Source organism: Lutjanus erythropterus, chromosome 13 (assembly GCF_056507025.1).
Source record: "Lutjanus erythropterus isolate fLutEry1 chromosome 13, fLutEry1.hap2, whole genome shotgun sequence".
NCBI lineage: Eukaryota > Metazoa > Chordata > Actinopteri > Lutjaniformes > Lutjanidae > Lutjanus > Lutjanus erythropterus.
Genome location: NC_139329.1, coordinates 15,281,245 through 15,297,445, shown reverse-complemented (window position 1 = coordinate 15,297,445; position 16,201 = coordinate 15,281,245). Strand labels below are relative to the sequence as shown.

The window sequence follows — 16,201 nt, the reverse complement described above, 5'->3', positions numbered from 1 at the left end:
GCAAAAAACTAAAACATTTTTTTCCCAATCTTATCTTTTGTTGAGATTATTTACCTTTCTTCTTTAGATAAACTAACCCCTAAAAATCTGTTTCTCTAAAACAAATTTTTTTAAGATTCATTTTTAAGGAGAAAAGTAAATCATCTCAACAAAGGATTATAGGTTGGGGAACTTTTTTAGTTTATTTCAAAACTGAAGAATATAAGTTTGATTCAAAACTCAACAATTTGGTGTAGACAGTTAACTTTTCTCAATTTTTTCTTTAGTGTAGATATATACCTGCTATGTCCTGGTTTTAAGAGTCATTATGTTGAGGTATGCTTTGTAGATAGTCCTAAGTAAGAGTAGAATTACTAACCTGGGAACAAACCACACATTTATGATGACCAAAAACTTAACAGGCGGTAAAAAAAAAAGAATAAATTATAAACAAAACAGACAGATTACATAGAAAACAAGGTACAAACACTACAAAATGAAAGCATTGTTATATGTTATAGCTATTTGGCAAGCAGTCTACAGTGACATCTTTGAAAGAAGGGTTAGAAATGTGAGTCAGACTATTTACTGGCAAAACAGACCAGAAAACTGGACAAAAAAAAATAGTCACAGTGGATACTGGAAATAGCAAGCCTTTGTGTCACATTTATATGTAAATGTCTATTAATAAATAGCAACTGAGAATGGAGGATATAACTTTTTACTATGGCCAGATTACTTGTGTGACAGGTTGCCAGCGTTGCTAGGCAACACCTTTCATCCTTTAATAAATGAATAGTCTCATCAGTAGACCTTTTCCGCCCATGTGTGTGTCAGAGAACAAGCTCTCTGAACTCCCATATATTATTCTAAAAGCCTGGAATACATTCAAAGACGGTATTCAAAGTGCATTATGTTTCGCATTATGGGAGCTCCTTCACAGTTTTGAATTTCACAACACAGTTGTTCTCACAATGTGCAGGAATAGATGGTGTCAAAATGCAAAAAAGCCTGACTGGGAATGACTCAGTGACAGCGTGGTAGATGTGTTTTATGTAGGGAATATAAGAACTGCTAATGAACTGTAACACTTCCTGTCTTTGCATTTATAAATCCTACAGGAAAGGATTACCCTTTGGAAAAACTGTTAAAAATGAAGAAAAGCAGATATTATACTGAACAAAAGGTAAATAAACAGCTAAAATGATTACATTCAACATGATTCTACTGAGGAATTTTTTGGGAGAACGGATGTAGACTAGTGTGAACTTCTGATTGATAAGAGGGCTGCTAAATAATTCCTCAGGGTCATAATGAGGATTATCTGGCTCGGCCTTTTGAGTCAGAGCCAATCTCCAACAGGTTACAGCCATCAGATCAGGGTAACAGATCAATCCCTCATTTGCATGCATTTTGTTTTTGTTTGTTTTTTTTAATTTTGGAAACCTTTGGGCAAGAGCGCTTCACATTTTGGTTGTTTATTCAACACAAAAGCTGCTATTCCAGAAGAATGAAATACATACGTACACATGCATCTGTTGTTCTCTCGCTTCATGTCTGTCATAAAATAACAGTGGGTGTATTCACATTATTATGTACAAAGATGCAATAAATAAAAATAGAGGCAAGCAGAGGTGGAAGGTGAGCATGCAACAACACAGAGGGTTATATACAAGTCTCTATGTCTGTAAGCATTAATTGTACCTTGCATTCATCTACTACGACAGAATTGTTAGCAGTGGCGGTAGCAGTTGTAGTAGCGGTAGCGGTTAAGACGCACTGGTTGGAATTGTTTTCGTGGTGGTTCTTCATGTCATCGTAATAAGACTGGGTCTTCGTCATCATTTCGATGTCGTCTGATTTGGCCCCGTGCGCGTCCAGCTCCTCGAGCTCTGCCTTAGACATGTGGTACACGATGCCTGCACCGTAGGAGTCACCCACCACGTTCACCGAGGTCCTGAATCGATCCCTGAGGAGGAAGAAACCAGGAAAAAAGATGGTTTTGCAGACTATACATGAGGAAAAAATAAGAGATGTAACAATACCAAAAACTCAAGGTACAATAATACCATGTTAACAAGTCCACAATACGGTATTAACCACAACATTAAAAAAAATGTTTTTAAATTTATGACTTTATCAAATGATAATTCTGATGTGTGCTGTATTATTTGTTTGTATAAAATGTATTTTCCTTTTGACTTAAAGTGCTTCTGCTTTCCTTCTTTAAATGACCAGGGTGCAAGATTTCATGGCATCTAGTGGTGAGATTGAACAGTAGGTTGAAACCAAGGAAAACTGCTCATTTCAAACTCCTCATGCATGTAGGAGATCCTATGGTGTTGTACTTGCAAAAAATGCCAAAAGTTCCAGTGTCTGCTTTGTCCATTATACTGCAAAAAACATGGCAGTACAACATAGCGTCCACCAAGGCAGAACACCTGACCAAGGAAGCTGACCAAGGTACAAAGCTCGATCAAATGTCATTAGAAAGGGGTGGGACTTAGGATGGGTACATGCAAAACAAAAACAACGCAGTAGTCAGCAGTGATCCTTTTATAAAATAAAATAAAATTACATTAAATTAAATAAAAATAAGAAATAATCATTCATACCATGTAAAATCATGGTAGATATCGTCATAGCCAAGTAGGGTATTAAGTATTTTTATCATGATGTTCAGTATATTGTTACATCCATAGTGAAATACTAGGAGGGATTTTCAGAAAACAAACATAAAAACTTATAGGAAAAGAGATAAAGTAAACGTGCAACCTCAATATGTATTTTTGTCACACTCACAGCAGCCAGTCAACAGCAACCAGTAGACTGATGTCCTGAGTTGGCAGGCCGACAGCAGTCAGGATCAAGAGCATAGTCACCAAGCCGGCACTGGGAATACTGGCTGCTCCAACACTGGCCAAGGTGGCTGTCAGACTGGATGAAGACACAGCAAAGCAGCACTCAGTCAGTCACAGTCTCTTAACCCCACTAAACCTAACCACATCTTCCACAAATGAGTCTCCACCCTCAGATGAACATGAAATGGCCACACTACACTGCTACAGATGAGGACATTTAATCACTATGGTACTTGTATAAAGAGCAGCAGCTGAAGAGCACAGGAGAGGGTCCTCCATCGCAAATGAAGAGGGGTTTAAATGTGAAAGATGGGATGTTTAATTTGAGGGTTCATGGACTGATATGCCATAAAAATGTCAGGCTGAAGGTCGTTCATCCTTGACTTCACTTTATTAACAGAAGAGCATTTGGGAAAGATAGTTACAGATACTTGGTTGGTGTTTGTCTTCCTGCTTAGCATGGGAAACGGCGCTGGCACATGTCGTTGCTTCCTCCTGGTGGTTTATTAGGTCCACAGTAAATTTCTTATCAAAGGTTACCGCTTTGAGCTACAGAGGGTTTTCTGTTCACTGCTGAATGCCTCTTCACCGCTGCTGTGTTTGTCCTCATTTATTAAGAGCTAACTGTGTTTGCTGAACTGCATCCTGTGAGCTTCATTTAAACTGTCTTTAAATAGGAAATTACAATTCTTACTGTTATGACTAGAATTGATTTTCTTGAACCAAAGCCAGACTTCTGTGTGAAGTCAAGTTAAAGTCCATTTAAGAAGTGTTTTTATACAGGGACTGCTGAAATATCATGAAAGGTTTCATTATTTCACATTATTGATATTGGCATTTTATTAAAAAACAATGTTTTCATCACACAAGGATTCCACATCTTTTTTTCTGTCTAGTGACAATAGTACATTTGTGCAATAATACTCACAGTTTTCAGCCCATAATTTCAAATCATATCAAACTGTAAACATTGGCTTTTAAGGCTCATTTATGCTAAATGTTAGATATGAATACAGAGTGTTCTGTATGTAATTCTGCATTCATTTGTAGTTTTTCAAGTTTTCTGAGAGCTTAAGGATATGGACAAAGCAGAGCTTTATCACTGGTAGCTGTGGGAGCAGTGTAGCAGTGTAGCCAACAGTCCAGTAAGTCAGCAAAACAGCACACTAAAAAGTTTTGGAAACTCTGAAGTACTGAATATGACCGTCAGTCATTGAAAAGCATCCTTCATCCACATGTCATGATGTATTTAATGGCTGCAGAGATACAGACCAAGACATCTGTCCGTACTCTTTTTATTTCATCCATATTTGTGCATGTTTTCTGAATGCTTGCTGATACAGACGAAATGGAGTGGTAGTAGTAGTCGTGGGGGCAAGACTGCTATGTCAGCAGTGATATATTTTTCTAAATTAACAGGGCATAAATGAGCCTTTAACTGTGCAAATGACATCTTCTAATAAAGTTTGATATGTTTGAGCATCTCCTGACCTGACAGTGACGATCTGGCCAGGGTCGAGCTGGATGCCATTCATCTGGGCAATGAAGATGGCGGCAACAGCCTCGTACAGAGCAGTTCCATCCATGTTGATGGTGGCACCGACCGGGAGCACAAAACGAGTGACTCTTTTGTCAATACCCAAGTTCTCTTCCAGACAACGGAAGGTGACAGGCAGTGTACCAGCACTGGAGGGAAAAGCAGAAGAGGGTCGATTATACTTAATATCAGTTGTTTAAATATCGAGCGATAAATGTCCATTCATTTTTATGCTGACCTGGAGGCCGTCCCAAGGGCAGTGATCCAGGCCTGGAAGATGCCCAGGAAGAAGGTGAAGGGGTTTTTCCTGACGATAACAAAATAGATGCTGGGCAGGAAGATCGCTCCATGGATGATGAGGCCAACAATCACAGTGATCATATACATTCCAAGCTGCCTGGCCACTACCTCCAGGTCTTTGATGGAGATGATCTTACCACAGATGAGACAGGCAATACCGAAGGGAGAGTACCTGACAAAATGAACAATCTTATTTATTTAAATGTATCTTTAAATACACAAGACAAAGAATTTCTCAGCACACAAATTCTGCTTCATAGCTATTTTAAAATGCTGGAATGGTTTATGAAATAACTTGGCATTAACAGTTATTTCTGGCTCAAAATAATGAGTTTCAAAATGAGTCATGAGATCTTAAGTGATACTAACCACATGATCATGATGACAAGTTTCATCACAATCTCATTGAGGATGTTGAAGAATTCAATCATGAGTCTGGCCTTCTCTCCCATCTTGCCCATGCAGATGCCAAATGCAATAAAGAAACCAATCAGACCTGTGACAGAAAATCATAAATGTATCAAACTTGGAATACCTTTGTGACAGGTGAGATGAATACCACATGACGGTATTATTATTCAGAGATGAGTTTTACATTTACAGCCAAAAAACATTAGGTTTGTCCAAATGTTTGAAATTCTGTAAATGTAATATTTTAAATATTGCTTTTATTTTGCCATGCTAGCAGCATTGCCCAAGGAATGGCAATGTTGGACCACTTTGATCCAGACTGAAACATCTCAATTATTTGATGAATTGCCATGCAATTTGGTAGCAATATTCATGGTGCCCAGACATTGAATTGTAATGAGTTAGATGACTCCCTGACTTTTCCTCTTATGCCACCAGCTGGTTAAAGTTTTCACATATCTTGAGAAATATCTTTTATCTAGCCACCTAGTTAGCCACCTAGCAGCAGCGTCAGTCTTGACTGCTTTGTCTTGAGTAAGATATTATACATATATATATATATATATATATATATATATATATATATATATACATATATATATATATATATATATATATATATATATATACCTTTCTCTGCCTAGAGACAACAACAAAAGAAAACCTGGTAACCCTTTCATTTCTGAAGAAAAGTTGATAGAAAATAAGTTTCAAATTAGAAATCTAACATTTGAACTTGACTTTGGTGATCCCCTAACTTCTCCTGTAGCTTCACCATAAGGTTCAGATTTGTCGTTTTGAGTGAAACGTCTCAACAACTATTGGATATATTACCATGACATTTGATACAGACACTCATGTCTGTGAAGGAAATTTTGTGAGCTGTTTCAAGAGACTTTGATGTCTGTGCAAAAGCATTTATTAAAGCTTCATCAAGGAAAATACAGGAGCAACACAAAATGAATGACTGTGTAACTGTCCAAATCTGAAGAAGTATTTCACATGCAGAGACTACTCCAGTTTTGTTTGAGTCTATTTGTTCTACAGTCAGGCATAAACATATCCTCCTACAACCTTGGTCTCTCTTGGAAACAGACACAGTGTTATCAGGACAGCTGCACTGGCCAGCCAGCGCCGTTCCGGTTTGTGCATCTAGTTTTGAACCATTCAGAGCGTTTCCACCATAAATAAATTGGTTCAAAACCAACCAGTTGTTGTGCATTGTGCAACACCCTCTGTTGATGAGGATGCTTGATGAAAATGGCTCCATTCAAAACAGATGGAAACATGGGCTGCTTCACTAGATAGCACCAGGGTTTCAAGAATCTTGAAGGGAACTGGTTCAAGAACCAGAACTAATTTGGTGGAAAAGGGCCTTCTTTGTCATCTGAAATATGTGTGTAAAGCTAATGCTAATGTTAGCATGACAAAATGCTAAACTAAAATACTGTTCTTGCTAAAAAATACATGCTGATGTTAGCATTTAGCTCAAAGCACAGATGTACCTAAATACAGCATAATGGAGCCATTAGCATGGCTGTAGACTCCTAGTCATGTTGATTGTTAATTGTCGATATATTGTGAATATTTTCAATTGGTTACATACCCAGAACATTCATGCCACTTTTAAACTGCAGGGACTTTTTGATGACAAACTGAGGCTCCTTGGTCATGTTAGCCACCAGACCCTCCATGGTGGTGGCATTGACATCCTCCTCAACAACTACCTCTACCTTCTTTGTGACCGTCTGGATCTGAGTTAAACAAGAAACAGATAAAAGTGATGAGTTTGACTATAATGGAATCAGATGTGATTTTCAGTATGACACAACGCCACTCAACTGTGGCAACAATGTTTTTTTGCAATTCAGCTTCTTCTCTGGTGTGTCGTTATAATCCAACATCCATTCGCAATCCTTTATTAATAAACCCACTGACAGACACAGTTTCTAAGATTTTAGTATCTGCACTGACATAAAACTTAAGCATTTAACCATGTTTATCATCCTCCATTACCTGCTGGAAACAAGCCTGCACCAGGTTCTCTGGGAACAGGTTCCTGATCAGATCAAAGAAAGCATCCAAGCTGGACACCTCATCGTTTTTCTCGCCCTCGCCCAGATTCTCCTTCAGTTTGGGGTTGCCAGGGTGGATGACTAACACCAGGATGACTCCAAGGATAGCAGCAATAACAGTTGTGGTCATGTAGTAGACCATAGCTCTGGTGCCCAGGCGACCACTGGACTTGGCATCCAAGCCGGCCAGACCTGCAGCCAAAACAAGCAAGATCGTGTTTACCTGGTAATTACTCTGACTTATTGAATGGAAATGTTGACTCACTACTGCGGGCCATGAAGGCTAGACGCAAAGACCATTAGGGGATTACATAATGGTGTTTGATCAAGTGCATGATGCATGGCATGATGTATTACATTAAATATTGTCAATTAAGATTTCAGAATCAGGATTACAGTAATCACAGGACTTTTTTCTTGTGTCTGTTTAGTGGCAATATTATAGCAGTGAATGGTGTAAATGCAGACTTTAGAGTTTATTTGCCTTTGTGAACAAATTCAACAGTATATGAGCCGCTCTCTTGTATCAAGATAAAAATGCATGAGTAAAATGTCTAACGTACGTCTAACGTATGTCTAACAAATTATTCTTGTAATAATGTAATATATGTGTCATAACTGCACCTGTGATTAAACTGGAGATGATGAGTGGCAGGATCAACATCTTCAGCATCCTCATCAGGATATCTCCAGGAAAAGCAATCACCATGACAATATCTGGATGGATCGGGGAGGCAACGCGAAGCAACATCCCTGCTACAGCTCCCAGGATCACACCTGCAGAGAGGAGTGTGAGTGAGTGAAAATGCAGAAGTGCATAATGACAACAGAACGAATTAAGTCAGATATTGAAAAGTAAGAGAAATGAAAATCAAATATTTACTATTTAATACTTTAATATTTTTTTTCTAATTAAAGCCATTTCTTATGGGTGTATTTTGTGCTGGTGGGAAGAACTTATGCCTTATATAATCTATAAAATAACAAATAACTAATGATTTTCCCTTAAGGACCCCTGTCATATATCTAATATATATCCCGCCCCGTTTTGCTCTGTACTCCAATGACAGTTGAGCAAGCTTGGTACTGGAGTCCACTTTCTCCTTTCCTGTTTTTTGTACTTAAATATGCTATGTGCCAGTCTAAGTTGAAGAGAAAATCAAATTTTGAAATTGATTAAAAGCTGTTGCAGGAGGATCCGTAAAAGGCTAGATATTCACATCTAAAATTAGCAAATGTTAGCAAAAATCTGGCTAATTAGCAAGCTTACCTATATCCTTCATTAGCTACCCAGTTATCTAGTGTTTTGCTGACATTACCTAACTTAAGATGTGAACCTTTTACCAAGGTTGCTCAACTGTTACTAGACCACAGAGCAAAAAAAGGCAGGGTTTAGGAAGGGTCAATTCAGTTGTTTGAAGCTGTACAGCAGGCTGTCTGTTACATGTCTAAAGAGGGCAGTGGGTTGATAAGATAAAACAGAAACCTGCTAAGAGAGAGTAAAGCTCATAGCGGATTAAGATCAGATCTCTTCGAAGCAGTAGGCAAGAGGCAGTATGTCAGATTCCCTGGTGAAGCCACTGTAATCTCTGCAAAACCCAAAATGCTGGCAAGTAAAAGAGTCTAATACTAGGATTTGATAAAAGTGTGAGGTAAATGTCCCTAATCTCAGGTTCACCTTTTGCCCCACTGGGGTATTTCTCTTATCTAATGGGGTTTTCTGCTACCTTTCCTGTCCTCTGGCCCCCATTCACTCTCTAGAAATCTGAAAACAATGACATTTGAAAAATCAGTCCCTCCCTAAAAGAGCCACTGTTGACCCTTGACATATGTCTTTTCCAACTAAAACTTCAGTTCCTGCCACACAGCGTTTCTTCCCTCAAAATTAAAGATGACCTCTGTGTGCTCCAACCCCCCCTGAAGCTCTGCCTACCAGGCCCGGTAGTTGGCCTCTGTGTCTGTCAGACAAAACTCCAGCACCCCCCTCCCATGGCTGCACTTCCTCTGCTACCACACCACAGCCAAAGATCACACAGCCCGAGATGCTGTTTAATAACACAGACTGGAATGAAAAGCCCTCCAGCTTTTTCATATAAAAAAAAATGTAAGCAGTCCTCTGTGCTTCAATCTATCTTCCAGTCTAGCAGCATCCTGTGGATTCTGCACACCCAATGGTTTTGGATGGCACTTGATTTCCTGTGCCTTCTCTTTGGCCCATTTGCAAGTTCCCATTCAGCCTCTTATCTGCCAAGTGACAGATGATCAATGATCATGCTGGCTCGCTTGCTTTGCAAGAGTCCTGCCAAGTGGGGTGAGATGTACACATTACACATGCTCACACAAACACACATCCATGCAAGCAGGATTCAGATACACAAATACACACACACACACATATATATATACATTTATACAGTTTTAAAAGGTTCGCAGGCTATGCTTATGGTAAGACTGGAACGGAGCACATAGCTGTCAAGACACAACACAATATAAATAATATGCTCTGGTCAAACACAAATTGAATTTAAGACAAACAACCAGAAGCTGCATCACAAGCCTTTTATTCTTTTGATTAAAATCCCCTTGTGGCACAGTGTGCCATCGCTATAATCACAATATTTTTGACGCCCCACCAGAGGCTGTGTACAGTGCTGCAGAGAGCTTTTGATAGCAACAGGTGGCACAGAGTTGGGGAAGGTCAGGACACCCAGTCGTCTTGCTGTTTGGTACACTGAGCAAGCACAGATGGCATCTCCTCCTCATATTACGAGAAGGCTGTATAATTGAGCTTGGAGTTAACAGAACACTGAGCTCAGTGGTGGTCGGGGCCCATATTTAGCATCTTTGCCCTGCTTTTTAACAGGTCTTCGGGGAAGAAAATAGAAACAAGAACTGATTAGTGATGAGACGACTTACCGAGGACGGTGAGTGTGAGCAGAAGGTTTTTGAACATCTTGGAGCAGATTTTGGCACATTTGGACTGAGGCCTGGCCTCAATGGGCTCTAGGTGACTCTCGTGCATCCTCACCTCAACTTGTTTAGGCATACTGTTGGCACTATGACAGAAAGAGAAAGAAGAAAACATGAAACAATTATTTACTAAATGCAAAACCATCAAAACCATCACCTTTAAAAACACACACTTGGCCATACAGCATTATTAACCTAAATGCATCATATGGTCACTTATTGTGATGTGAAGAACAAGACTGTACAATACAACACATAATACAGAAATCAGAAACATTGTCCATGCATAATGTCTCTGGACCATGATATGGTTAAAAGGAACGGCGCAATGAAAAATGTTAAGCATTCAAGTGTGCTGCCAAGCTGTCACTCCAACGCTGTTCATGGTTACTATAGCATCCAACAGATGGAAGCTGACTACAAGCTGCTGCTTGTAAAATTGTGGTCCTTTGGGGCGATACTTCAGACACGAAGCATCTCATGTCAATTTATTAAAAACCGACAACCTGTGCATCTCTTAAGTACATGTCACTGACGTCCATCTTGTTAAACATTTTTTAAAGGCTGCTCTGTACAAATATTTTGATAAAATAATGATTGCCTGGGGTTTTGTAAGAATTTACAAGCATGTCTACATTATGTCATTTGGCTGACTCTAATAACTTTATCACCCATAAAGAAATAGCATGGATTAAATGTATGTTACACCCACCTCATTAAAGGAGAAATATGTAATATATTTACAGTACTAAATCAAAAAATGTCCATATGTCATCAGAAATTAAGATGATCATAAGAAAGTAACATGCTGAATTGAAATATTGGCTTCCCGACAGTAGAGCTACAGCCAACATGTTTCCCTATGAAATTTCCATACTGGTGTGAAATGGCTATTTTGGTTGGCTTTTATTAGAGTTCATGCAGTTAATGCTGAATGCTGAGTGTCTGTTTATAAGGCAGGCAATCATTAAACTCCATCTCCAGACTGCATATTTTCAGCAGTGGACTTTCTGTTTTCAGGATAACAGACTTGGCTATGTGTGAACAGACAACTGACAGTTAGAAACAGCTGATCAACTTACAGTCTATGACTCATCATTTGTCATTATCAAAGTATAATGTTGTGCTCATGTTGTATGTGTGTAGGTTTCAGTATCCTTTCAACTGGCAGGCAACCTGCCTTAGCATCAACCATAGAAATTTAACCTATTAATTGTACCATTTATGGCTCCTTCTTGCTATTTGGACTGCAGTACTCATTTTTGAACACAAGAGTCTTACATATTGCTCCTTTAACATACACAGAACAAACAGTGAAGCAGATTCAATTAATTTTTTTTAAATTAATTACTGTTTAAGGTTGCTCACAAAGCCAATCAGAGACAAAAGGCCCCTGGTGAGTGTCTAGAAAAGAAATCCATGTGAGACTACAATGAAAAAGTGAAACAGATGCCTTCTTCACAGCAGACAAGTTTGATAAAGTACGGAGAGAAGGAGCAAACATCTTGCCTGATCAAGACTTATACATTCTCTCTCAGTTATCATTGTATCACAGTAAATTTATAAGCACACAAAACCTCAAATATAATTGCAGGAAGAGAGGGCTCAGTCAGGCAGCCTAATTTATCGAACGAAATGTGGTTTCTTATTATAGGCAGCGTGGAGCAGTTTCCTGCGGTCCCGTTGAGGTATGAATGAGTTTGTTAGTGAGAAGAGAGCCAGCTGTGGCTGTCATATGCCAGTTAGGCAGGTGCTCAATAGCTCTGTAGGGGGAAAGTGAGTGAGAATGAGGAAGAAAAAGTGGCGGTATAGCTTTATTATATTCACCGTCTCCTCAACCAGTTGCAGGAATAATCTATCAAATTGTCTTGGCTCGCTTTGACATCTTTTTTGTCTATGGGGAAACAGAAATGTCTCTGTGTTGCTATTCATCACCAATAAGCCCATGAAAATGTCTGCTGTGATGTATTACAAAAGCAAGCAAAGAAGAAATAATGTGACTCTGACCTTTCACCTCACCCCCGTGGTTCATGGCTTAAAACTCACAAATGGAAGCTTCAATGGTGAAGTTTTCTCTCTTTTTTTTGTCCTCATACCCTCCCCCCATAGTTCATGATGAAGTCACAACACTTCATAGATATTAATCATTTTGGCTGTCAAAGTTTTTTCAAAGCTGAAACTCAATCAAAGGCAAGACAGGGAGTTCAAATCAATAGGAAACTTCCTCCCAACCAAAGGCTCTTTAATGGTGGTATTGTTGTTGAGTTAGTAGTCACTAATAATTCCACTTGAACACACACACACAAACTCACACATTTACACACACCTCCCCCAGCTTTGTGTATTGCTGCTCCCTTGTGAGCTTGGCTATAGGAAGACCAAATGGTCAGCTTCCAGGCACAGATGCACTGGTCCTATCTGCTCTTATTAATTTCAAAGTGAAGTGAGAAATACAGAGAATATATGCAAACAGCAGTCAAACAGGAGCCACCATTACACTATCTCCTCTGTTATTTCATCTTCATAGTGAAAAGCCGAATGAATTAGTAAAAAACCCCAGAAATAAAACGCTGAAAAATTTGCATTGCCATGTAATCCCATTCCATAAGAGCGATGAGTGCTGTTAATTGAATTTTCACCCTTTTTCTCTCACTTTCGTTATTTTTAGCACCGAGAGAAATAGAGGAAGCAGACGTTGGACGTCACCAAGGTCGGATATTATTCTGTCATGATCCTCTCATTAGCGCTTCTCTCGCCAAGTCAGAGACCGATGAGAGAGTGAGCCTGTGTGAGCAAATGACAGATGAAAATGAAATGTATGGTAAAGATCAGCTACGGCAGAGAGCTACCATTGGATGTAACAGTGTGTGTTTTAGGGATAGAAAATTCTCCCTGCTGAATGTAGTTTTTTGCATTCCTAAACTTAATTATGTCATGTCATGTTATGATGTCATATGAACTAATTTTCTCTGCCCTACAGAGTCATAAGATATTAAACTTAGATATTAAGAGAAAGTTCCCTCCAAAATCAAAAATGCATATTATTCCTCCAGCCTGTAGAGCTATTTATTCATCTAGATTGTTTTGGTGTGACTTGCTGAGTTTTTGAGATACCAGCCCTAGAGATGTCTGCCTACTCTAGAATATAAGTGATCCCAAAAATTAAAAAACAATGTCTCTTTCCAGAAATCATGACCCAGTTACTCAAGTTAATCCACAGATCTTGTTATGAGCAGTTTCATGTAAGAACTACTTTCTATCAGAACTACTTTCTGTCTGTAGGAGAATCTACCAGAACTACTTTCTTTCTGCTGGAAAGCTCACAACAAGGTCTGTGCATTATTTTGATTAAGCAGTTCATGATGATTGCTCATGGATTTTTCAAATGTATTTGAAGTCAAGTGCCATCTAGTTCTATTATATACATATATATTAATATGGCAATATTTCCAGAACTCAGCAGCTCCCACCAAAATTGTCTAGATGGATAAACAGCACTTCAGGTGAGAGAAAATCTATTTTTGATTTTGGGGTGAACTGTCCCTTTAACTTTTCAACATTCATTCACTTAAATGGATCTCAGCTGCTTATTTTACTAACTATGAATGTCACTAAGATGTTGATAGCCCCCATAAAGTGGGTTTCTATGACTAAAAAGTCCAGCAGAACCTCATGATTAAAAAATCATGACATTCACATACAGACAACCAGCTACACACACACACACACACACACACACACACACACACACACACACATATTCATACACAGAGTCTTCTGCGCAGTCTCTAATGGGATCATCTCATGAACCGGTTAATCTTGGCCGAGGGCTTAGTCAGATTAATTGCATTACAAGACTGTAAAGCCATGAAGAATTAATGAAGGTCTTAATAAAACAACACCTGGTGTCAACCCAACTGAAAGATGTTCCTCCAAATTATAATTCTCAGTTCACCTATGCAGTAGAGAAGTTAAAGATTTCCTCATATTTTCTGTTGATGCACTTTAAACAAGTAACAATGTTGAACTTCAACATAAAAAATCAACTTCTTGAGTGTTACTGCATCATTAAGAAAAAGTAAAAGTAGTCAAATGAGCTGTAAACAGGATGCATAGTACTTACTTCATTTCTGTTGGAGTTGAGGTAAGTGCTATATACATTGACCAAGAGTCAAATCTCCAGTCTTTGGTATTTAAGAGTGAATCAGCGCAAGAAATCGTTAGTAGGATCCTGACTCCCCCATCCAAAAATGTTGCCAGATAAGGTCCCAGGTAAAAACACCACCAGAGCTCTGCTGACAGCTAGCAGCTCTCAGCTGTCCTTCCAAAGCATCCAGAGAGGAGCGAGTCAACACAGTCCAGACGACAGTCAGTCACAGCCACAGCAACCTGAATTGCCCCATCCTGATGTCTGCAAAAAAAACCCTCAGCCCCCACCCCCTGACTCCACCACCACCACCACCACTACCACCCACAACCAACACACACACCGAGCATACACACACACACACACACATCAAACAAATATAGAAATAAATAAAAAAGAAGAACTGGAGGGAGGAGTCAATATCTCAGCTTAAGAGTCAAATCCCTCAGGGACCCTCCATTCCCTGGACACTGTAATCCCCCCAGAGAGCACGCTCCCAGACTCATCCAGCTACATGGGATGGTGAGGCAAAGGCCAGGCTGCTGGAGATGAGCATGATGGTGGCTGCTAATGGCACAAAGCAGACAGTAGCCCTTTTGCTAAGAGGGGAATAAACAGCAAAAGAATGGCGAATGGAAGATTTAACATCCATGATGTTTTGGGGCTTTGAGGTCATCCTGATGGATGGCAGATGAGAGGTTAATATGCTACAACATATTATGTCACTGTTGAGAAGCATGTTATATGAGGCATGGTCATAAATGGTTATATCACACAAGGCCACTCGTCCAAATCATTATATTCAAAGATATAATAGATACATAATAACCTAAAAAAATACAAATTTAAAAAAGAAGTTTGCTACAAAATGTCTGATATTACAATTGCTGGCAAAATAAGGTCCACACATTCAAGTCACACATACCCCAACATGGATTTACGTATCCCCACTATTCAATAAAACTCCAAAGCACCGAAGTCCAAAGAAGCACGAATGACCAACGTGATTCATGTGAGGATGGTGTCACGCTGATTTCCCTCTAGTCTCCCAGCAGCATGGGACTTCACATCGCATTGAGCAGTATCACATTATTCTAATTAGGGAAATGTGTTGGAAAGCTATTTCCTCTTCAAACAAATGACCAATCGCACAACAAAAGCAAGAGGAATCCCATCACTGTAGGCAAAGGTTGTGTCATGAGAAATCACTCATCCTAAATCCCTTGACATGTCATACTCATTCAAAGGGCCCTCTCTCAGGGGAAGAGGGAGCATTTTTGGGGATGGGAGCGCGAGAGTGGGACAGAGAAGAAGGGGTTACAGGGGGGAGTAAGAGGGACACTAGGGGAGAAAGGGGTACCGGGGTCACACCAGCACCTCTCAGCCAAAAGAGGGGCCTGTGAGGGGAAGGCTGAGGCAGCCATCCCTGCTCTTGGCTGGTACCATGTGAAGCTCTCTGCTTCCTCTCTCTTCCTTCTGAGGGGCTTTGTTTCACACGCAAACAGTGGCAGTGGCCCCAACTCGCCCGGCCAAGCGCCGCATCCAAACTGGCAGTGGCGAGAAAAGAAGGGAGGGGGTTCGAATGGGAGGGGGTATAAGGGTCTAGCGAGAGGGGAGGGCAGTGGGCATGTCCAGAATGCCAGTCCTTTCAGGCCACTGATGTCATGCCTGTGCCCACCGTGGGAGAGCAACGGAGGGACCAAGGCGCCCCTTTCTCTTTCCCCCTCCACAGTCTCTTTTTCCAGGATGAATGAATCTTTCAGAAGCTGCAGCCCATTGTGTCCCATAATCGACGGCGATTATCCCGATTTTATGCTGCCTTCCCAGTGCGAGGAGGTTCCCTGAGTGCTGGTATTGAGGACCGCTGCGATGCAGCAAGGACCACGAGGGGTTGTCCTAGCAACACTCTGCAGCTTAAAGA

The 16,201-nt window shown here is 40.0% G+C and overlaps 1 protein-coding gene across 3 annotated transcripts in view; it reads right to left on the bottom strand.

Moving 5' to 3' along the window:
* LOC146316326 (excitatory amino acid transporter 2-like) overlaps positions 1–16,201 on the bottom strand; it is a 39,456-nt gene that overhangs the window by 5,118 nt on the left and 18,137 nt on the right. Inside the window, exons 1-10 of one of the 3 annotated variants that reach the window (XM_084733799.1) lie at positions 14,257–14,506; positions 10,080–10,219; positions 7,788–7,940; positions 7,105–7,355; positions 6,695–6,842; positions 5,047–5,173; positions 4,616–4,849; positions 4,332–4,526; positions 2,782–2,916; positions 1,684–1,948 (exon numbers count right to left, since the gene is read on the bottom strand). In XM_084733799.1, the coding sequence (XP_084589925.1) occupies positions 1,684–1,948; positions 2,782–2,916; positions 4,332–4,526; positions 4,616–4,849; positions 5,047–5,173; positions 6,695–6,842; positions 7,105–7,355; positions 7,788–7,940; positions 10,080–10,219; positions 14,257–14,294 (1,686 nt within the window). In that variant the 5' untranslated portion in view covers positions 14,295–14,506. Of the gene's footprint in view, positions 1–1,683; positions 1,949–2,781; positions 2,917–4,331; positions 4,527–4,615; positions 4,850–5,046; positions 5,174–6,694; positions 6,843–7,104; positions 7,356–7,787; positions 7,941–10,079; positions 10,220–14,256; positions 14,507–16,201 lie in introns of those variants that run through there. The other 2 variants (XM_084733801.1, XM_084733800.1) reach the window with 2 other exon arrangements.